The sequence below is a fragment of the Bombina bombina genome, chromosome 6, assembly GCF_027579735.1.
Source record: "Bombina bombina isolate aBomBom1 chromosome 6, aBomBom1.pri, whole genome shotgun sequence".
Classification (NCBI taxonomy): Eukaryota; Metazoa; Chordata; class Amphibia; order Anura; family Bombinatoridae; genus Bombina; species Bombina bombina.
The window spans coordinates 105699533-105723247 of NC_069504.1; the positions used below are offsets into that span (position 1 = coordinate 105699533).

General features: G+C 38.2%; 1 protein-coding gene across 1 annotated transcript in view; it reads right to left on the bottom strand.

Moving 5' to 3' along the window:
• Positions 1–23715, bottom strand: part of RELN (reelin) — a 957839-nt gene that overhangs the window by 40317 nt on the left and 893807 nt on the right. Inside the window, 7 exon segments of the mRNA XM_053716545.1 lie at positions 7696–7769; positions 12214–12389; positions 13233–13475; positions 14333–14436; positions 15457–15632; positions 15911–16088; positions 18247–18461. Of these exon segments, the coding sequence (XP_053572520.1) occupies positions 7696–7769; positions 12214–12389; positions 13233–13475; positions 14333–14436; positions 15457–15632; positions 15911–16088; positions 18247–18461 (1166 nt within the window).

Here is a 23715-nt window from a genome sequence, read left to right on the forward strand (position 1 = left end):
CCGTCAGGAAAATCTTCATGGACAGGGGATCTGTTATTGTCCCTAGGAAACACATTTTTGTAGATGGAAATAGAGAACTCTTTTCCAAATTCACCTTCCACCCGTGGGAACGTAGAAAAGACAACAACATCTCTGTATGAGATTAATCTAGTTGAAAAGATGCTGCCTGAACCAAGATGTCATCTTGATAAGGCACCACAGCAATTCCCTTTGTGAATATTCTGGAAGCCGCGGCCAGACCAAACGAAGTGCAACAAACTGGAAATGTTTGTCAAGAAAGGCACACCTCAGAAACTGGTGATGTTCCCTGTTAATGGGAAGATGAAGGTATGCGTCCTTCAGGTCTATGGTCGTCATAAACTGACCTTCCTGTACCAAAGGAAGAATTGAACGAATAGTTTCAATCTTGAAGGACGGAACCCTCAGGAATTTGTTGAGACACTTGAGATCTAGGATTGGATGAAAAGTTCCCTCTTTTTTGGGGACCACAAATAGTTTAGGGACTGGTTCATTAACTCCCAGGGAGGATGGGTCCTTTACGCAATTTAAGAAGGCCTCCTTCTTTACCTGGTTTGAGGATAGTCTTAACAGGAGAAATCTGCCCCTTGGAGGGCAAGACTTGAATCCCATTCTGTAACCCTGTGATACTATGTCCACAGCCCATGGATCTGGGACATCACGTATCCAGACTTGAGGAAAAAGAGAAAGCCTGCCCCCCACCTGATACACACTTGAATCGGGGGCGTAACCTTAATGCTGATTTAGAGTCAGCGTAAGGCTTCTTGTTCTGCTTTCCCTTATTCCAGGGCTGGCTGGATTTCTAAGTGGACCTGGATTGATCTGGTTTGGAAGAAGGAGACTTCTGTCCCTTAAAGTTGCGAAAGGAGAGAAAATTAGAAGTCTAACGACCCCTAGGTATATTCTTCTTGTCCTGAGGCAGGAAAGAATGATTTCCACCAGACCAGGACCAAATAGAGTTTTACCCTTATAAGGTAAAGCCAAAAGCTTGGCTTTTGAAGAAACATCAGCCGACCAGGACTTTAACCACAGAGCCCTGCGTGCTAGTACAGTGAAGCTAGACATCTTAGCTCCCAGTCTAATTATCTGCATGTTGGCATCACAGATAAAGGTATTGGCCAACTTGAGAGCTTTGATCCTATCTTGGATCTCCTCTACAGTAGTTTCCTCTGTAATAAGATCAGACAAGGCATCGCACCAATAAGGTGCTGCTCCCGCAACAGTGGCAATACTCGCTGCACGTTGCCACTGTAATCCTTGATGGATATACATCTCTTTTAAGTAAGCCTCTAGCTTCTTATCCATGGGATCCTTAAAATAGCAACTATCCTCTATAGGAATGGTAGTTCTCTTATCAAGAGTAGAAATAGCTCCTTCTACTTGTACAGTGCGCCAAGAGTCGTGAATAGAGTCAGCAACAGGAAACATCTTTTTAAAAACAGGGGAAGACCCCTGGCTTATCCCATTCCTGAGCTATAATTTCAGACATCTTCCTTGGAACAGAAAAAACCTCCTCAGACGATGGTGAATCATAAACTCTATCCTGTTTAGAAGACTTTGTGGGGTTGACAGCAACTGAAGGTTCAGAGTCGTCTAAAGTAGCTAGGACCTCCTTCAGTAATAACCGGAGGTGTTCAAGCTTAACCCCTTAATGACCAAGGATGTGTCAGGCACGTCCTCATTTGGATGTCAGTTAATGACCAAGGACGTGCCTGACACGTCCTCTGGGGTTTAAAGCGCTGGACGCGATCGTGATCACTTCCAGGCGCTTTTAGGGTATTGCAGTGATGCCATGATATTGAGGCATCACTGCAATACCCTTTTTAACCCACTGATGCAGAGAGGGGCACTTCTGCCAAAGTGTCAGAGTCTGAGATTTCACCTTCAGAAGCTACTGAAGTATGCTACTCATCAGAAAAATGAGAAAGGTTGACCAGCGCAGAATTAGAGGGGTCAGAAGCCTTACTAGCAGACAAATGAGAGGACACTCAAGGCACTGTATGCGAAACTGATAAGGCTTGGGACGTTTGAGGAGAAAGCTGAGGCATATCCAGAACAGCAATATCCTAAAAAACATTAGGGTCACAAGGGATTAATTTGTCCTTATATTTTAAGGTCTAGCTAAGCAATTGGAACAAAATCGCATAGGTAGTACAATTGTGACTTCCAAGCAAAGTAAATATTTATCCATATTAAATGAAGAATCTTTTTCAGATTCCATTGCAGATATCAGTTCCCAAAAAAATACAAATAAAATTTATAGTATATACAGAACTAATACATTAACTGAAAAAAACTTTGATCAAAATAACGGTAACTGTCACTTTAACAAAAAACCTCTGAGTGTCTTAGGCTCCTAGTGTACCGGGAGATTAATAACCCATGAGCAAGGGAACTCTCCAGATGAGATGTGAGATTCACAAGTTCAGACCGGAAAACTGATCATAAGAAAAGATAGCTATAGCAGTCCAGGCACAATGACTTACTAAACTCCACTTCTCATACACACGGAAGAGCGGAAAGTCACGTGAGCGGATTGAGAGTAAAAAAGAAACTGCGCCACAAGTCACAGTTAAAAAGGCACGTATTACAAACGGCTCAATAGTAAAAAACCATATTGTAGCCGTAACAGCCTACATATGTTTCCGGACTCCAAATCAAACAGATCTGCCCCTTGCCATACGTATTTAACAATAAACGCTTAAAGGACATCCAATACATTTTGTTAAATAAAGTTAAATCTTAAGCACACAGCTTAATATTAACCTCTTAGTCTCTCTACATGCCTAAGTTAAGCATACAATGTGCCAGCAAATCTGCCCCAAAAATGTCCCAAATTAGATCCACTAGAGGTTTTACCTCTAAAATGCTATCCTTCAGAACCTAGAAGGAAAATGCACTTAACCTGTGGATCCAGCTGCAGGGCAGGTAACAGCTACTTAGGTGTGAACGGTACTTCACTCCCCGTCAGGAACCTGTAGTCAAAGAAAGAACAGAGCCAACCCTGGCTTTCTACAAAGGGGTAGCAAAATGTTAGAAATAAAGCAAAGACTTCCTCACCGCCTTATAACTGCTAAAAGCCACCACTACTTTTACTCAAAAGATTGATGTGGACACAGCTAGACCCCAATCCTTGCTTGCAGAGAAAGTACCCATAAAATGATTATTATCTTCAGACACCAACTTCGCACAACCTCCATTGACAGAGGCAAAGAGAATGACTGGGGATTATGAGCAAGGGAAGTTACACTTAGCAGCTTTGCTGGGGTGCTCTTTGCCTCCTCCTGCTGGCCATTACACTAGTAATTGGAATGACATTGTGGACTCTCCATGTCATAGGATAGAAAAGAACAGCAATATTTTTTTATCTGGATCTGAGGCCAATTCTTATATCTGAAGACCTGTTTTAAGCCAGTTACTATTAGAAGGATCTGATTAGGACCGGCTCCATATTAAAGTGACATGAAACCCAAAACATTTCTTTTATGATTTAGGTAAAACATACAATTTTAAACAACTTTCCAGTTTACTTCTATTATCAAAGTTGTTTCAGTCTCTTGGTATCATTTGTTCAAGAAACAGCAATACACAACTGGTTTCTAACTGAACACATGGGTGAGCCAATGACAATCGGTATATATATGCAGCCACCAATCAACAGCTAGAACCTAGGTTCTTTGCTGCCCATGAGCTTACATAGATAAACCTTTCAGCAAAGCATAACTAGAGAAGGAAGCAAATTAAATAACCGAAGTAAATTGGAAAGTTGTTTAAAATTGCATTCTCTTTTATTAAATCATGATTTTTTTATTATGACTTTAATGTCCCTTTAAATATGTTAAAATAAAAAAGCTACTTTAGCCATTTTAAATATTTTATTGTCTTACACCTAGATTACGAATTATGCGCGCTATAGGGAAATTAACGAACGCAACAAAAGTTGCGTTATTTAATCCCCTATAACGCAGCCATTACAAGTTTTGAAATACCCGGCTTGTGCGTGCGATATGGTGCTTTAAAGCTCCATACCGCACAAAAAACAATCGCTGTTTTGACGTGCTCATGCATGCTTTCCCCATAGACATCAATGGGGAGAGCGGGTAAGAAAAAAGTCTAACACCTGCGATCACGGAAAGAAAAGCCCCGTAACGCAGCCCCATTGATGTCTATGGAAAAAAAAACTAACGTTTAAACCTAACACCCCTATTACCCCTAATCTGCCGCCCCCAATATCACCGCCACCTAAATAAAACTATTAACCCCTAATCTGCTGCTCCCGATATCACCACCACTATACTAAAATTATTAACCTCTATTCCCCTGCACCCCAACATTGCCCACACTATTATAAACCTATTAACCCCTATTCCGCCACTCCCCGACATCGCTGCAACTAAATAAAGCTATAAACCCCTAAACCTCTGGCCTCCCACATCACTAAATAAACCTATTAACCCCTAAACCGCCAGCCCCCCACATCGCAACAACCTAAATTAAACTATATTAACCACTAAACCTAACCCTAATGCAACCCTAAGCCTAACCCTAAACATAACCGTAACTCTAACCCTTACGTAACCCTAACATCCCCTAACTTTAACATAATTAAAATATAGCTAAATTAAACTTACAATTATTAACGAAATAATACCTATTTAGAACGAAATACTTACCTGTGAAATAAAACCTAAGCTAGCTACAATATAACTATTAGTTATATTGTAGCTAGCTTAGGTTTTATTTTTATTTCACAGGTAAGTTTGTATTTATTTTAACTAGGTAGACTAGTTAGTAAATAGTTATTAACTATTTAATAACTACCTAGTTAAAATAAATACCAACTTACCTGTCAAATAAAACCTAAGCAACCTTACACTAAAACCTAACATTACAAAAAATAAAAAAACACTAAAATTACAAAAGCCCTAATCTAAAAATAAAAACCCACCCAAAACGAAAAAAATAAAATTACACAAAATAACAAACAAATGATCAAAAATAATGAAAATTATTCCTATTCTAATACCCAAAAAAACTACCAATAGCCCTTAAAAGGGCCTTTTGTAGGGCATTGCCCTAAGTTAAACAGCTCTTTTACCTCAATTTATTTTTTACAAAGACCCCCTAACATTACAAACACCCACCCCCCCAACCCACAAAATAAAAAAAACCATCTAAAAACCCTAATCTACCCATTGCCCTGAAAAGGGCATTTGTATGGGCATTCCCCTTAAAAGGGCATTTAGCTCAGTTGCTGCCCAAACCCTAATCTAAAAAAAAACACCCAAAAAACCCTTTAAAAAAACTAACGCTAACCCCCGATGATCCACTTACAGCTTTTGAAGTCTTACTTGAACGATCTTCATCCACGCGGCAAGAAGTCTTCATCCAGGCGGCCTCTGGCCCTCTTCTATCTTCATCCAGACAGCATCTTCTATCTTGATCCCGGTGGCGCGAAACGGGTCCATCCTGAAGACATCCGGCTTGGATTTCTTTTTTTTAAAGGTTTTTTTTGGGTGTTTTTTTTTTAAGATTAGGGTTTGGGCAGCAAAAGAGCTGAATGCCCTTTTAAGGGCAATGGCCATATAAATGCCCTTTTCAGGTCAATGGGTAGATTAGGTTTTTTTAGAATTAGGTTTTTTATTTTGGGGGGTTGGTTGGGTGGTGGGTTTTACTGTTGGAGGGGGTCTTTGTATTTTTTTTCAGGGAAAAGAGCTGATATCTTTGGAGCAATGCCCCACAAAAGGCTCTTTTAAGGGCTATTGCTAGTTTATTGTAGGCTAGTTTTTTTGTTTTTTTTTTATAGGGCTATTAGATTAGGTGTAATTCTTTTTTATTTTGGATAATTTTGTTTGTAATTTTTCGTAATTTAGTGTTTGTTATTTTTTGCAATTTTTTATTTTTTATTTTTTTGTAATTAGATACTTTGTAATTGTTAGAGTAGTGTTAGGATTTTTTAATGTGTAGTTTAGTTTTATTTAATTGGTAGTTATTGGGGTTACTAGTTTAAATTAGTTTATTGCGATGTGGGGGGCTTGCGGTTTAGGGGTTAGTAGTTGAATTTAGTATATTTCGTTGTTGGGGGCTTGTGGTTTAGGGGTTAATAGGTTTATTATACTGGCGGCGGTGTAGGGCTTAATAACTTTAGTACAGTGGGGGCGATGTGGGCGGACGGCAGATTAGGGTTTAATAATATTTAAATAGTGTTTGCGATGCGGGAGTGCGGCGGTTTAGGGGTAATAACTATTATAGTGGTGACGATGTCGGGGAGCGGCGGAATAGGAGTTAATAATTATTTTTAGTGGCGGCGATGTCAGAAGCGGCTGATTAGGGGTTAATAAGTTTAATATAGTGTTTGCGATGCGGGAGGGTCTCGGTTTAGGGGTTAATAGGTAGTTTATGAGTGTTTAGTGTACTTTGTAGCAGTTTAGTTATGAGTTTTATATTACAGTTTTGTAGATTGCGAAACGGATCTTGTCGGTATAGGCTGGAACGCAAGCTTTTTAGCATCACTGCAAAACTCGTAATGGCAGCGCTATGGAAGTCCCATGAAAAAACGTAATTTTTACGTGTGCGGGACTGACGATGCGGTACAGACTAAAAGGCTTGCGGTACAGCTATACTGACAAGACTTGTAATGGCTGCAGTCCGGTTTTAATGCTGAAATTACAATTTTTTCAGCGTTAAAATACGAACGCACAGCTTGTAATCTAGCTGATAATTAGGTGCTGATTGGTAGGTGTGTTCATTGCACAGAGCATATGTACCTGTCATAACCTGTGTAAAAGCAGACAACTACATAGTGTGTGGATGTGGGCATTAAAAAAAAAAAGTTAGCATTTTATAAACTGCTACAGGGGTAATTCAAAAGGGTACGGCTTTTTTTCTTCCATTGTCAAGCTAGAAGGCATATATAATTTGAAAACATTTTTAAACTTATCTTTTTATCTTTTTTTATCTATGTGTTTTCCCAGCAGTCAAGGGGTGTAAAACTGTTCTCTACTGCTATAGTGGTAAACTCATTGCTATGTCTATATGACTGGAAGTCAGTGGGTGTAAAACAGTTTAATATTTCCATAGTGGTTAAAGGGACAGTCTAGTCAAAACTAAACTCATAATTCAGATAGGACATGCAATTTTAAACAACTTTCCAATTTACATTTATCATCAGATTTTTTTTGTTCTCTTGGTATTCTTTGTTGAAAGCTAAACATAGGTATATGCTAATTTCTAATCTGTTGACCTGCCTCTTATCACAGTGCATTTTGACAGTTTTTCACAGCTAGACACTGCTAGTTCACATGTGTCTTATAGATAACATTGTGCTCACTCCCGTGGAGTTATTTATGCGTCAGCACTGATTGGCTAAAATGCAAGTCTGTCAAAAGATCTGAGATAAGGGGGCAGTCTACAGAGGCTTAGATACAGGTAATCACAGAGGTAAAAAGTATATTATTATGAGCATATTTCACATTTCTGCGGATGCCCATGGGTAAAGGGACATAATGCAATTACATAGATCAGAAATACACAATATCTGAAACCTTTAGCATCAGAATACATTTGGTCATTAGAATGAAAAGATAAAATAGGAGCAAACAGAAATATGTTTCTTATCTTACAGAAAAGACCAATGTAAACAACACATTCATCATGATGAATTCATATGTTTCTCACCTGGAATCCTTTGTATATTCTAGTCTTACTGAATGAAGATCTATACATAAATTAACTTCACAACCGACCACAATCTGCAATGAAAGTAAATGTTACTACAGCTGTCACACATAACGGACGATGGAGGTATTTTATACAGTATATCAGCAACTAAGCATTATATTGTCAGAGATCTGCATAAAAATGTTTTAGAAAACCTTTTTCTGTTAACTACATTTATATTGAATCAATGTTCAAAAATGAACCTCTTTATAGCAACACAATGCATAGAGATGCACTGTAACCCTCTCTTGTAGCTAAGGGATTAAGTAATTTGTAACAATTTCCAGTTATGGATTAAATAACAATCTAAGCCACTAGTGTAAGTGTAAGTCATTAAATAACAATCTAAGCCACTAGTGGGCTAAGTTTTATGACAATTTATTGTGTTCCAAAAAAGACCACTTTTCAAATCAGTACAATTACAATAGTGCCCAGTTTCCTGCACCCGCGGTCGTGTTTTCAGCTCCTCACTAAAAGCCCTACTTTTACTATAGGTAACTCACTATGGGGATATTTATCAAGCCGTCAACTGCAAATACGCTGGAATTCTGCAGCGTAATTGTGGCGAGCATGATTCGACCAAGTTATCAAAGCCTACAGACTGTCAAAATTTGAAATCTGTGACGTAACATACAATCCACCGGTCTCAATCCGACACAGATCGATGCTTACGTCATTACAGATGTTCCGAATACACATTCAGCACTATTTGACACTTTTTCAAAGTTATCAAATAGTTAACCGGTACACTCGCGGCTATTCCGGCCCAGCGTACCTGGTTTTCAATCCGCAACCCTGAAGGCTGCGGATGCCATAGGAATCAATGGGAGTCTGAAAGCAGCGAAAGCTTATGTTCAATGCTGCCAGATATCCCATTGATTTCTATGGTAGAAAACCAGTAAAGTTTACACCTAACATAAGCCCCGAGTCTAAACACCCCTAATATGCCGCCCCAACATCGCCGCAACCTACATACAATCATTAACCCCTATTCCGCCGCTCCCTGACACCGCCACAACTAAATAAATGTATTAACCCCTATCCCGCCGCTCCCCGACCCCGCCGCCACTAAATAAAGTTATTAACCCCACCGCCACTAAATAAAGTTATTAACCCCTATCCCATCACTCACGGACCTTGTCGCCACCTAAATAAATGTATTAACCCCTAAACCTCTGGCCTCCCACATCACTACCATTAACTAAACCTATTAACCCGTAAACCGCCAGCCCCCCACATCGCCATAAACTAAAATAAGCTATTAACCCCTAAACCTAACAACCCGCTAACTTTACATTAAAATTACAACATCCCTATCTTATAATAAATTAAAACTTACCTTTAGAATTAAAATAAACTATATTAAACTATTAATTAACTTACCCTATAATACTAAAATTACATTAAACTAGCAATTAAATTAACTAAATTACATATTAAAAAAACCTAACCCTAAACAAATTATTTAAATCTACTATTATAAATTACTAAATTACTTAAAAAAACAAACACTAAGTTACAAAAACAAACAAACCACAGTATCAAAAATAAAAACGAATTACACCTAATCTAATAGCCCTATCAAAATAAAAATAGCCCCCCAAAATAAAAAAAACCTTGCCTACAATAAACTACCAATGGCCCTTAAAAGGGCCTTTTGCGGGGCATTGACCCAAAGAAATCAGCTCTTTTACCTGTAACAAAAAATTCAAACACCCCCCAACAGTAAAACCCACCCAACCAACCCCCCCAAATAAAAAGCCTATCTAAAAAACCTAAGCTCCCCATTGCCCTGAAAAGGGCATTTGCATGGGCATTGCCCTTAAAAGGGCATTTAGCTCTTTTACCTGCCCAGACCCTACTCTAAAAAAAAAACACCCAAAAAACCTTAAATAAACTTAACACTAACTCCCCCCCTCGACGATCTACTTACAGTTTTTGAAGTTCCGCTTGAAGGATCCATCCAGCCGGCAAGAAGTCTTCATCCGGGCGGCCTCTTCTATCTTCATCCATCCGGCAAAGTCTTCATCCATGCGGCCTCTTCTATCTTTATCCATCCCGCACGGAGCAGGTCCACCCTGAAGACATCCGGCGCGGAGCTCCTCTTCAATACGGTCGCCATCGTAAACTGGAACTTGAATGCAAGTGACGTTATCAAAGATGGCGTCCCTTGCATTCCTATTAGCGAAAGGTTCCAATCAGCCAATAGGATTAGAACTGCTAAAATCCTATTGGCTGATTGGAACAGCCAATATGATGAGAGCTGCTCAAATCCTATTGGCTGATTGGAACAGCCAATAGGATTTTAGCAGCTCTAATCCTATTGGCTGATTGCACCTTTCAGCCAATAGGAATGCAAGGGACACCATCATGGATGAAGTCACTTGCATTCAAGTTCCAGTTAACAGCGGCAACCGTATTGAAGAGGAGCTCCGTGCCGGATGTCTTCAGGATGGACCCGCTCCGCGCGGGATGGATGAAGATAGAAGATGCCACATAGATGAAGACTTCGCCGAATGGATAAAGAGAGAAGAGGCCGTCCGGATGAAGACTTCTTGCCGCCCAGATGAAGACTTCTTTGCCGGCTGGATGGATCCTTCAAGCGGAACTTCAAAAACTGTAAGTGGATCGTCGGGGGGTTAGTGTTAGGTTTTTTTAAGGTTTTTTTTGGGTGGGATTTATTTTTAGAGTAGGGTCTGGGCATGTAAAAGAGCTAAATGCCCTTTTAAGGGCAATGCCCATAAAAATGCCCTTTTCAGGGCAATGGGGAGCTTAGGTTTTTTAGATAGGCTTTTTATTTGGGGGGATTGGTTGGTTGGGTGGTGGGTTTTACTGTTGGGGGGGTTTGTATTTTTTTTTTACAGGTAAAAGAGCTGATTTATTTGTGGCAATGCCCCGCAAAAGGCACTTTTAAGGGCCATTGGTAGTTTATTGTAGTCTAGGGTTTTTTTATTTTGGGGGGCTTTTTTTATTTTGATAGGGCTATTAGATTAGGTGCAATTCATTTTTATTTTTGATACTGTGGTTTGTTTGTTTTTGTAACTTAGTGTTTTTTTTTATTTTGTAACTTAGCGTTTATTTTTTTTTTAGCAATTTTTAATAGTAGATTTCAATAATTTGATTAGGGTTAGGGTTTTTTAATATGTAATATAGTTAATGTAATGTCTAGTTTAATGTAATTGTAGTATAATAGTTAGGGTAGGTTAATTAATAGTTTAATATAGTTTATTTTAATTCTAAAGGTAAGTTTTAATTTATTATAAGATAGGGTTGTTGTAATTTTAATGTAAAAGCGGGCTTTTAGGTGTAGGGGTTTATAGTTTAATTTAGTTTATGGCGATGTGGGGGTTGGCGGTTTAGGGGTTAATAGGTTTAGTTAATGGTAGTGATATGGGAGGCCAGAGGTTTAGGGGTTAATATGTTTATTTAGGTGGCGGCGGGGTCCGGGAGCGGCGGAATAGGGGTTAATACATTTATTTAGTGGCGGTGGGGTCCGGGAGTGGCGGGATAGGGGTTAATAACTTTATTAAAGTTGCGGCGGTGTCCGGGAGCGGCAGGATAGGGTTAAACATTTTATTATAATGGTGGCGTTTAGTGACAGGATATAAATAAAGTTGGAAAAAAGCCGAATAGCAGCAAGATCGATGACTGCTAGTTAACAACAGTCCGATGCTCATCGCGACGTACTTTGTGCGCGCCTTTTTGCCAGCTTTTTTAATAAATATGCAGAGTGTATTCTGGTCCGCGGCCGCGATGTTAGACGAGCGTATTGGTGCCAGCGAATGCAGCATAGTTAAGGCTTTGATAAATACCCCCCTATGTGTGAGTTATAAAAGCACCAAAACCCACCTTCCTATAAATAGATCATAAAGACTTATATATCAGTATATAAATATAAGATGTATGATGCCCCAATGGCTGAAATACACAAATACTGCAGCATAGCATCTGAACCTTAGAAGTTCACTTAGCTGGAGTTGCTAAACAAACAGAACCAACATTTGTACAAACACAAGCAGACTCCTCCTTTTCCCCCAAAGTGTGTTTTCTGTTAAACCTTTAATTTGTATGTCGGGAATATTTATTTATTTTTTAATATTGCACAAAAATATTTACTTCTGAGCAAAGGCTATTTCTGAAAATTCTAGGACATCATTCTCTGAAATTCACCTGCGGACTTACGAGGACAGCCAATTACAGGCTGCACCAGCTTACCCAGTTTTATGCACTGTTGATTGGATGCAATAACACACTCATGCCTGTTTCACAAGGTGCTAAACTGTTTTTTTTTTAATCATGCAAAAAACAAACAAACAAACAAACAAACCATAAAATAGAATATAAATTATCTTGCAAATGTATTGCTTTCATTTATAATATATTGGTTTTAACTGTACAATACTGTTAACATTTCTATATCTTTTTAAACAAGTTAAATAAATATGGCAAACAATTTGTACTGATGAATTTGTTTACCTTGAACTGTATCATGTATCCTGGCTGTATAATAAGCTCCCTTGAGGACAGTATATTGTGTGTCTTGTCTTTCTTCTTGTTGGGCCAATAAAGGTGAAAAGATGGGTTGCCACAGAAGCCAGCAGTTCTCACAGCATTGGGATAAAAACTCCAATGTTCATCATGGGAAGTGCCTTCTGGGAAAAGCAACAATACAAGACATTGAGAAATATATTTAATTCTAGACTACTCTAGACCATTTTTTTATAATTCCTCAAAGGCAACTTTGAAGAGATCTAAGGGTCTGCTGTTCACAATATAAGTCACATTAAAATGAATTATAAACAATCATTGTGTTAAAAAGGGACATGAAACCCAATATTTTCTTTTGTGATACAGATAGAGCATGCAATTTAAAAAAATAAAAATAAAATAATTTGTTTTATTCTCTAGGTATCGTTTGTTGAAAAGAATACCTAAGTAGGCTCAAAAGCAGCAATGCACTACTCAGAGCTGGATTCTGATTGGTGGCTACACACATATATCTTTTGTCATTGGCTCACCCGATGCGTTCAGCTATTTTCCAGTGTATTGCTGCTCCTTCAACAAAGGATACCAAGAGAATGAAGTAAAATTGACAATAGAAGTAAATTGTAAATTTGTTTACAATTGCAAGCTCTATCTGAATCATGAAAAAAAAATAGTTTTCCATTTCCCTTTAAGATTCCGCTTGTTATCAACAATGGATCATCATAAAGGATATGGTACTTGATGTGGTGTGCATTTTTTATTTGTACATGATTTCCTCTTTTTAAGCCTTGTTTTCTCTTGTCATGTGAATTACATATTCTCTGTAGCCTCAGTGGTGTAAAGTGTCTGTATACTGGATCCTCCGTCTAAAGCAATGCTAAGTCATTACATAAGACTAATGCTGGTGATTAAATGATCAATGGTGATTAAAGTTGTACTGTATAATAAAAATGATCTCTCTCAGATTTTTTTTATCATCAAAACGTCCATAAAGAAAAATCGGAGCATACCATCATCAAATGTGTCTACAAGTTGACTAGGGTTGATTTCCGCTCCTCCAATTAATATGTTGTCCAGGGCCCACTGGGAGCGGTCTAGACCAGAAACAACAAGGCCATTGCGGATTGAAAAAGGCTGCCACCAACGTAGACGAGTCGTGTTAGTTAGGGCTTGTTCTGGAAGCAGTATGTAGTCGTATCGAACAGACATATATTTCTGGTAATCCATTTCGTGAAGCAACGTCCAACTAATACCTAATGAATGACAAAGACAATGGTGAAGACTATTTATTTGTCAGTGTAGTTCCTGTGAAACGGCAGGTGTTATACCGCTGAATAATTCCTCATGGTCTTCCTAATATATAATACTGATGTAAATTAGGTACTAAAAAGCAACTTGAAAAATAAGTTTCATCCTTTAACACTTTCTCTTTTTTTATAAAAAAAATATGTTCTGTAAACATTGACGTATATCACTGGCAACTGGATAATATATAATATACTATATCATTATAACCATAACTGAAAGGCAAGTGTCCTGCGTAAAATAGGTCAATGGGAGAAAATGGAGTCTTAAATAAATAAATAAAAACAGGTATTTATTTAAAATATTGAGTGTAGATTTGGATGGTAGCTGAAAATGACTAAGGAAGTGGTGTCATTGGACCCTTGCACAAGAGCAATGTATAAGTTATTTTTTAAGTTAAGAACTAAGAATGCTCTTTTAAATTATTATTATTATTATTTTTTAAATCTATAAATGTATAATATATATAGGATATCCCTTTGAAAGGACATTAAACTGTCATATATTATTGGTAAAGATAGCCAAACAATAAACTACACAGAATAATTAACAGAATAGTTGTATAGCTAACTTTTATTTAGGCTTTATACATATCATAGGGCAGCAGCTTTAGAAATGGCAGCAACCCAAAGTCAGGGCTCATGCTATATTACAACAAAATTATTTTGGAAGCCAACTACCGCAAGAGTACCAAGGTACACCACCTGTATCCTAGTAATTACTGAAGTCCCTCTCTCTGATAACAACTTTTAATAGCTAAAAGTAACAAAATTAAGTATATGAGTAAATAAAACAAGAGAAATACCTCCATCAATGGAATAATCTAGGAGAACACCTTCTTTTCTGCATGTAGGCCTTCGACAAGAGGTCATATTTTCACTGCCAATTCTAGCCCAGTACTGAACAAACCTAGATAAAGAAAAAGCTGTTTATAACAAACATGTCTCTGGTGCATTTCTTGTTGGCTTGAACTTTATTTAGTCATGTGTTCTTTAATCCTTGCACCCCAATAACATTAGCAGCCCCTCTTTATCTGCGACATTAATTATACAAGTAGACAAGAAACATCTTATAAAATTACAAAATATGTTATTATAAAACTGAGAGTAAGAAAATAAAATTGGAAGAAACAGAACTTCATATTAATTTATCATTTTGATTTTTTTTTGTAGAACTATTGCTTCAAGATGTTATTGATTGGCCTAGGTTCACTTTGCATTTTTTGGGGAGATGCAAATTCTAAGCAAGATGCCCCTCTCTGATTGCCTGATGTATTTTAGCAATACTTTTTTAAACATTATATTTTAGATGGAACAGAGAAGATTTTTTTATGTCATCTGCCTTTAATTCATTATATATGATGTGAGATAAAGTAAATCAATTGTGTTCAATAAGCTGCATCTTATATCTTATCATTGACTTGTGCACAACACAGCACTAATTGGCTTAAATGCAAGTCATGATATAATAAATAAAAGTCATGTGATCAGGGGGCTGTCAGAGGAGGCTTAGATACAAGGTAATCACAGAGGTAAAAAGTATATTAATATAACCATGTTTTCTGTGCAAAACTGGGGAATGGGTAATAAAGGGATTATCTATTTTTTTAAACAATAACATTTTTTGAGTTGACTGTCCCTTTAAACTATGCTCCCATTGGACTGCAGACTGCAATTAAACGTTACTGATTCTTTGATCCACCATCAAATAAGAAGCCCTATTCCATACAGAGTGGGAAGGATAAGGCTTGAGTAAACATGATACTTATGTGTTATAGTGTCATGAAAATAACTGTATAAGTCTGCTCACTCTATAAGGAAAAATAATCATTTATGAATATAAAATAACAGTGACCAATAGAGCAATAACAAATATGTGCACATGCTTTATATACAACACATAAGATAAATTAATTTGGATCTGACATACTTAGCTCCCCTTAAGTCCAAGTCTTGTGTAACTGTTTGCCTTACTGCAGCGGCCCCAAAATACAAAGCAGTGTCCTCAGCCAAAACCCCACAATCTGTACAAGTTTTTCCACCTTCCATCGACAACCAGGAATCTGATTTAATTTCATCGCTGTCAAAACGCTCCTTCAGGAAAGTCTGTTAAGTATATTTGGTTAATAAAACAATATTTGTTTGACACGAATTACAGATTTTAAAATAGTTATACAGATTAACAAAATATAAATGCATTGTTATAAAAAATAAAAAAATCATTATATTAATTCGCCTGGACCCGGTGGGATTTATTAAAAATAGGGAAGATCCATACGTTAGATGAATAGTCAGTCTGATCGATTATCTTTCTAAAACAAAAACGCATTCTCTGCTCTTTTTGCTGGATGCGGATAAGTTTGCATGTAAAGTGTTCCACCTACCTTCAGTGCACGTGTTAAGTAACAGTTTGCACTAGAATATCCCGAATCACAGATACACTGCTCTTTCAGGCAGTCACCATGACCGTGACAATTATCCAAACAGCCAGGTCCAATGTAGAAATTGTCAATTGCCCACTGCATATCTGAAAACTGCTGGTAAAACCTGAACCGGACAGAACTGGACACAAAAAAATGGATAACATTAAATGTAATCAAACATAAATGTCCATGCATACAATAAAAAGATAATAAAACAGAATGGGATGGGATATCTGGCATATAACACCAATAATGGTAGACTAATAGTTAAAAATACTTTTAGATTTCATTCAGACAGGGTCTGGCCAAATGTCACAAACTCAGATTGTTTAACTTAACTTTAACTGCACAAGAAGTACGTTTTTTACACGTTGGGTTGCGCTCGTATCACGTGCTAACCCGACTAGCATAAAAAGCCGAACTTACAATATTCTGTGCGTGATAACCTATTCCCCCATAGAAGTCAATGGAACAAAAAAGTGGAAAAGAACCTAACACACTACTACTTGCACAAACACGATAGCATATTCTCAAGTGTGCTAACCCGACATGAAAATATAAATATTTTACATTCCAAAGTTCTTCACATAGCAGAATATGTTCTATTTATTCATAAATACATATTTATATATATATATGATGGTATTTCGGTACAATATATATACTGTATATATATATATACTATATATATATATATATATATATATATATATATATATACTTTTATATATATATATATATATATATATACCTATATACTTATATATGAATATTGCATAATTTTTATTTAATGTTTTCATCTACTTAAAGGGACAGTCTAGTCAAAATTAAACTTTCATGATTCAGATAGGGAATGCAATTTTAAACAACTTTCCAAGTGACTTTTATCATTAAATTTGCTTTGTTCCCTTGGTGGTAATTTTGAAAAGCTAAACCTAGGTAGGCTCTAACTGATTTCTAAACCGTTGAAAACCGCCTCTTAGCTCAGAGCATTTTGAAAGTTTTTCACAGTTAGAGGGTACTAGTTCGTGTTTGTCATATAGATAACATTGTGCTCACTCCCGTGGAGTTATTTAGGTGCCTGCCCTGATTGGCTAAACTTTATGTCCGTCAAAAGCACTGAGATAAGGGGGCAGTCTGCAGAGGCTTAGATACAAGGTAATCACAGAGGTAAAAAGTGTATTAATATAACAGTGTTGGTTATGCAAAACTGGGTAATGGGTAATAAAGGGATTATTTATCTTTTTAAACAATAAACATTCTGGTGTAGCCTTTTTATTGCATATTATATTGCAAAGTGAGTGAAAACAGGATTCTGAGGCAATACAGCATTAGTACACTACTGACCTCGTCTAGATCACTTTAAATTAGATAAGTTAATGGGACAATTTTCCTTTAATGTGTTTTTATACCAACTTTAGAGTATAAAATGTATGGGATATTGTTACTTTAGATTTTTTTCATTATATAAAATGGCTGTTTTTGCTCTTTGAAACCACAACCCTCTTAAAAGGGCTGAGCTGCCAGAGGAAGCAGGCATCAAAAGGTTCATTATCTTATCTCTGCATGCATATACAAAGCCCAGTAACTGTAGCCATTACTGCAGTACAGACATTTTCAGTATAGGTGGCAGATTCAGCAGGCAAAAAACAAATTTAAAATGAGAAAATAAAGATAAAGCCATTTGCAAAAAAATTAAATAGATGCTAGGAGGCAAATAGATCCTTGTGAACATATTAAAGGTGAGAGAATTTTATAGTACACTGTCCCTTTAAGATTATTTATAAATTGCATGTGTAGGCAATTTCATGTGCCTCTTTCTAAACCTCACAAAGAAATTCATATTTTCCCTTAATTTAATAAGTGATTGAGAAACTATAGTTCCTTCTGTTTGTTCCCTATTTCTTTACTTTTCTCTCTTATTAGTTTCTTTTTTCAACCCCTCCCCCATATTGTGTTATGGTAATGTTAATCCAGCGAGTTTTCACTATCCTTCTTTTCTCTAAGGACCGGACCGCTCTGAGCAAATCTACACAGGTGGGCTTACCGTGGTCAGTAATACTCTTCAATCTTGTACTGCAAAGCACTTTAGACGGATGTCTACATATAGGGCTTTGCTACATTTCCATAAAAATCCATGATGTTAGCACACACAAGAAGTTTTCTATAGGTTTATATGTTTTTTTTTTTTGTAGAAATGTTTCTTTCTCAGTCAGCGTATCCCAGATTGCAAATAAACCATGATTCCAGTATCAAACACACACATATATTATGTAAGAAACACAACACACACTTACTTTCCAATGAGATTGTCGGGCAGTGGATAGATCACGCGTTTCCACCCTTTTGTGGGAAAGAACACTGAAGGTTGTGACACAGTCCCAGAACATTTTGGGTCAGCGGGTAAGCATTGTGGCACTAAGTAGCTCCAACTTACACCAAAATCAGTGGAATATTGTATGTGCACCTGGTTCTGTACATTCTTCTCTGAATTTTTACAACCGACAGCGATCTAATAAATTAGAAGACGCACAAGGATCAAACTGGACTCTCATGGAAGTTTATATTTATAAATAAGCATGCAATGCTAAATCAATTAGTGCTCATTCATCTCACAAGGATACAAAACATTCTCTGTTCAGTTGGTTTATCATATTATTCAATGCAAAAAAACATCTGTTAATCTGATCCCGAGAGATCAAATCCCATATAAAATAGACCTGAGAAATATTGGATAGGAAAAGGGAGAAGCCACATAGGATTTGCATATGATACCATAGTAGTACAATTTTTGTTACAGACACATAAAAAGACCTATATTGCTTTACCATTTAAGGGCCATATGGATACATATATTTGTCACAAGGTTCTGAACTTGACTGTATTAACATATATATATACATCCAGATGCTTTACCATTTAAGGGCCGTATGGATACATATATTTGTCTTCTGAACTTGACTGTATTAACATATATACACATCCAGATGCTTTAGCAATTTGAGCAAAGATCTTTTGAAGACTATGACTGTTTATCAAAGCCCAGATCATTGTGCATGGGCAAGTAGACAAAAAGTTCTTATTGTATGTCACCCTCTATTATAAGCAGAACGCTTGCCTCTATTGAGAATGAAGGTGCCGTTATTCAGCCTGTTTTCTGCAGCATGGCAGGTCTTGCATCTCACAGAGGCTGACTGAAGGCACACACCTTTATTCTCAATAGAAAGACCGGTACAGCTTTTGATTGGCTGTATCTCCCTACTTTGTGAAGAAGAAAAAAAAACACGTTTGCAGACCTGGGAGGATTGAGTGTATTGCAGGACAGTAATTGTACGTACCAGCAGAACCGTATCTCAAAGGGCTGGTTTTGTGTCCTTTACACAGATTGTATTCCTTCCTTGTTTACTTAATAGACTGACACTTAAAGGGACACTGAACCCAAAATTTTTCTTTCGTGATTCAGATAGAGCATGCAATTTTAAGCAACTTTCTAATGTACTCCTATTATCAATGTTTCTTCGTTCTCTTGCTATCTTTATATGAAAAAGAAGGCATATAAACTTTTTTTCTTGGTTCAGACTCTGGACAGCAGTTTTTGATTGGTGGATGAATTTATCCACCAATCAGCAAGGACAACTTACATTCTTGCATTTCAAATAAAGAGAATAAAGAACATTTGACAATAGGAGTAAATTTTCTCCAACATAGGTGTGTCCGGTCCACGGCGTCATCCTTACTTGTGGGATATTCTCTTCCCCAACAGGAAATGGCAAAGAGCCCAGCAAAGCTGGTCACATGATCCCTCCTAGGCTCCGCCTACCCCAGTCATTCTCTTTGCCGTTGCACAGGCAACATCTCCACGGAGATGGTTAAGAGTTTTTTGGTGTTTAAATGTAGTTTTTATCCTTCAATCAAGTGTTTGTTATTTTAAAATAGTGCTGGTATGTACTATTTACTCTGAAACAGAAAAGAGATGAAGATTTCTGTTTGTAAGAGGAAGATGATTTTAGCAAACGTTACTAAAATCGATTGCTGTTTCCACACAGGACTGTTGAGATGAAGTAACTTCAGTTGGGGGAAACAGTTGGCAGACTTTTCTGCTTGAGGTATGACTGGCCACATTTCTAACAAGACTATGTAATGCTGGAAGGCTGTCATTTTCCTTATGGGGACCGGTAAACCATTTTCTTAGATTAAGTAAAAGAATAAAGGGCTTCATAAGGGCTTAAAAAACTGGTAGACATTTTTCTGGGCTAAAACGATTACTTTGCTAAGCATATTTTGCAGATTATAACTCTTAATAGTTATTATAATCTTGGGGATTGTTTTAAAAAAACGGCAGGCACTGTATGGACACCTTTTTCAGATGGGGGCCTTTTCTAGTCATAGGCAGAGCCTCATTTTCGCGCCACTAATGCGCAGTTGTTTTTGGAGAGCAAGGCATGCAGATGCATGTGTGAGGAGCTAAGAACCACTGAAAAAGCTTATAGAAGGCGTCATTTGGTATCGTATTCCCCTCTGGGCTTGGTTGGGTCTCAGCAAAGCAGATACCTGGGACTGTATAGGGGTTAAATGTAAAAACGGCTCAGGTTCCGTTATTTTAAGGGTTAAAGCTTTCAAATTTGGTGTGCAATACTTTTAAGGCTTTAAGACACTGTGGTGAAATTTTGGTGAATTTTGAACAATTCCTTCATACTTTTTCACATATTCAGTAATAAAGTGTGTTCAGTTTAAAATTTAAAGTGACAGTAATGGTTTTATTTTAAAATGTTTTTTGTGCTTTGTTGACAAGTTTAAGCCTGTTTAACATGTCTGAACCATCAGATAAGCGATGTTCTATATGTATGAAAGCCAAGGTTTCTCCCCATTTAAATTTATGTGATGATTGTGCCATAGTGTCCAAACAAAGTAGGGACAATGATGCCACAGATAATGATATTGCCCAAGATGATTCCTCAAATGAGGGGAGTAAGCATGATACTGCATCATCCCCTTCTGTGTCTACACCAGTTTTGCCCACACAAGAGGCCCCTAGTACATCTAGTGCGCCAATACTTATTACCATGCAACAATTAACGGCTGTAATGGATAATTCTATTGCAAACATTTTATCCAAAATGCCTACTTATCAGAGAAAGCGCGATTGCTCTGTTTTAAACACTGAAGAGCAAGAGGACGCTGATGATAACTGTTCTGACATACCCTCACACCAATCTGAAGGGGCCAGGAGGGAGGTTTTGTCTGAGGGAGAAATTTCAGATTCAGGAAAAATTTCTCAACAAGCTGAACCTGATGTTGTAACATTTAAATTTAAATTAGAACATCTCCGCGCACTGCTTAAGGAGGTATTATCTACTCTGGATGATTGTGACAATTTGGTCATTCCAGAGAAATTATGTAAGATGGACAAGTTCCTAGAGGTTCCGGTGCCCCCCGATGCTTTTCCTATACCCAAGCGGGTGGCGGACATAGTAAATAAGGAGTGGGAAAGGCCCGGCATACCTTTTGTTCCTCCCCCTATATTTAAAAAATTATTTCCTATAGTCGACCCCAGAAAGGACTTATGGCAGACAGTCCCCAAGGTCGAGGGGGCGGTTTCTACTCTAAACAAACGCACTACTATTCCTATAGAAGATAGTTGTGCTTTCAAAGATCCTATGGATAAAAAATTAGAGGGTTTGCTTAAAAAGATGTTTGTTCAGCAAGGTTACCTTCTACAACCAATTTCATGCATTGTTCCTGTCACTACGGCAGCGTGTTTCTGGTTCGAAGAACTAGAAAACTCGCTCAATAAAGAATCTTCGTATGAGGAGGTTATGGACAGAGTTCATGCACTTAAATTGGCTAACTCTTTTATTTTAGATGCCGCTTTGCAATTAGCTAGATTAGCGGCGAAAAATTCAGGGTTTACTATCGTGGCGCGCAGAGCGCTTTGGCTAAAGTCTTGGTCAGCGGATGTGTCTTCCAAGACAAAATTGCTTAACATCCCTTTCAAGGGTAAAACACTGTTTGGTCCTGATTTGAAAGAGATTATTTCAGACATCACCGGGGGAAAGGGCCACGCCCTCCCTCAGGATAGGTCTTTTAAGGCTAAAAATAAGCCTAATTTTCGTCCCTTTCGCAGAAACGGACCAGCCTCTAATTCTACATCCTCTAAGCAAGAGGGTAATACTTCACAACCCAAACCAGCCTGGAGACCGAGGCAAGGCTGGAACAAGGGTAAGCAGGCCAAGAAGCCTGCCACTGCTACCAAAACAGCATGAAGGGATGGCCCCCGATCCGGGACCGGATCTGGTGGGGGGCAGACTTTCTCTCTTTGCTCAGGCTTGGGCAAGAGATGTTCAGGATCCTTGGGCACTAGAAATAGTTTCTCAAGGTTATCTCCTAGAATTCAAGGAACTACCCCCAAGGGGAAGGTTCCACAGGTCTCAATTATCTTCAAACCAAATAAAAAGACAGGCATTCTTACATTGTGTAGAAGACCTGTTAAAGATGGGAGTAATTCATCCAGTTCCAATAGGAGAACAAGGGATGGGGTTTTACTCCAACCTGTTCATAGTTCCCAAAAAAGAGGGAACATTCAGACCAATTTTAGATCTCAAGATCCTAAACAAATTTCTCAGGGTTCCATCGTTCAAAATGGAAACCATTCGAACGATCCTTCCCACCATCCAGGAAGGTCAATTTATGACCACGGTGGATTTAAAGGATGCGTACCTACATATTCCTATCCACAAGGAACATCATCAGTTCCTAAGGTTCGCTTTTCTGGACAAGCATTACCAGTTTGTGGCACTTCCATTCGGATTAGCCACTGCTCCGAGAATTTTCACAAAGGTACTAGGGTCCCTTCTAGCGGTTCTAAGGCCAAGGGGCATTGCAGTAGTACCTTACTTGGACGACATCCTGATTCAAGCGTCGTCTCTGTCAAAAGCAAAGGCTCATACGGACATCGTCCTAGCCTTTCTCAGATCTCACGGATGGAAAGTGAACAAGGAAAAAAGTTCTCTGTCCCCGTCAACAAGAGTTCCCTTCTTGGGAACAATAATAGATTCCTTAGAAATGAGGATTTTTCTGACAGAGGTCAGAAAATCAAAAATTCTAAGCTCTTGTCAAGTACTTCATTCTGTTCTTCGTCCTTCCATAGCGCAGTGCATGGAAGTAATAGGATTGATGGTTGCAGCAATGGACATAGTTCCTTTTGTACGAATTCATCTAAGACCATTACAACTGTGCATGCTCAGACAGTGGAATGGGGATTATACAGACTTGTCTCCGACGATTCAAGTAGATCAAAAGACCAGAGATTCACTCCGTTGGTGGCTGATCCTGGACAACCTGTCACAGGGAATGAGCTTCCGCAGACCAGAGTGGGTCATTGTCACGACCGACGCCAGTCTGGTGGGCTGGGGCGCGGTCTGGGAACCCCTGAAAGCTCAGGGTCTATGGTCTCGGGAAGAATCTCTTCTCCCGATAAACATTCTGGAACTGAGAGCGATATTCAATGCTCTCAAAGCTTGGCCTCAACTAGCAAAGGCCAAATTCATAAGGTTTCAATCAGACAACATGACGACTGTTGCATATATCAACCATCAGGGGGGAACAAGAAGTTCCCTGGCGATGGAGGAAGTGACCAAGATAATTCAATGGGCGGAGGATCACTCCTGCCACTTGTCTGCAATCCACATCCCAGGAGTGGAAAATTGGGAAGCGGATTTTCTGAGTCGTCAGACATTCCATCCGGGGGAGTGGGAACTCCATCCGGA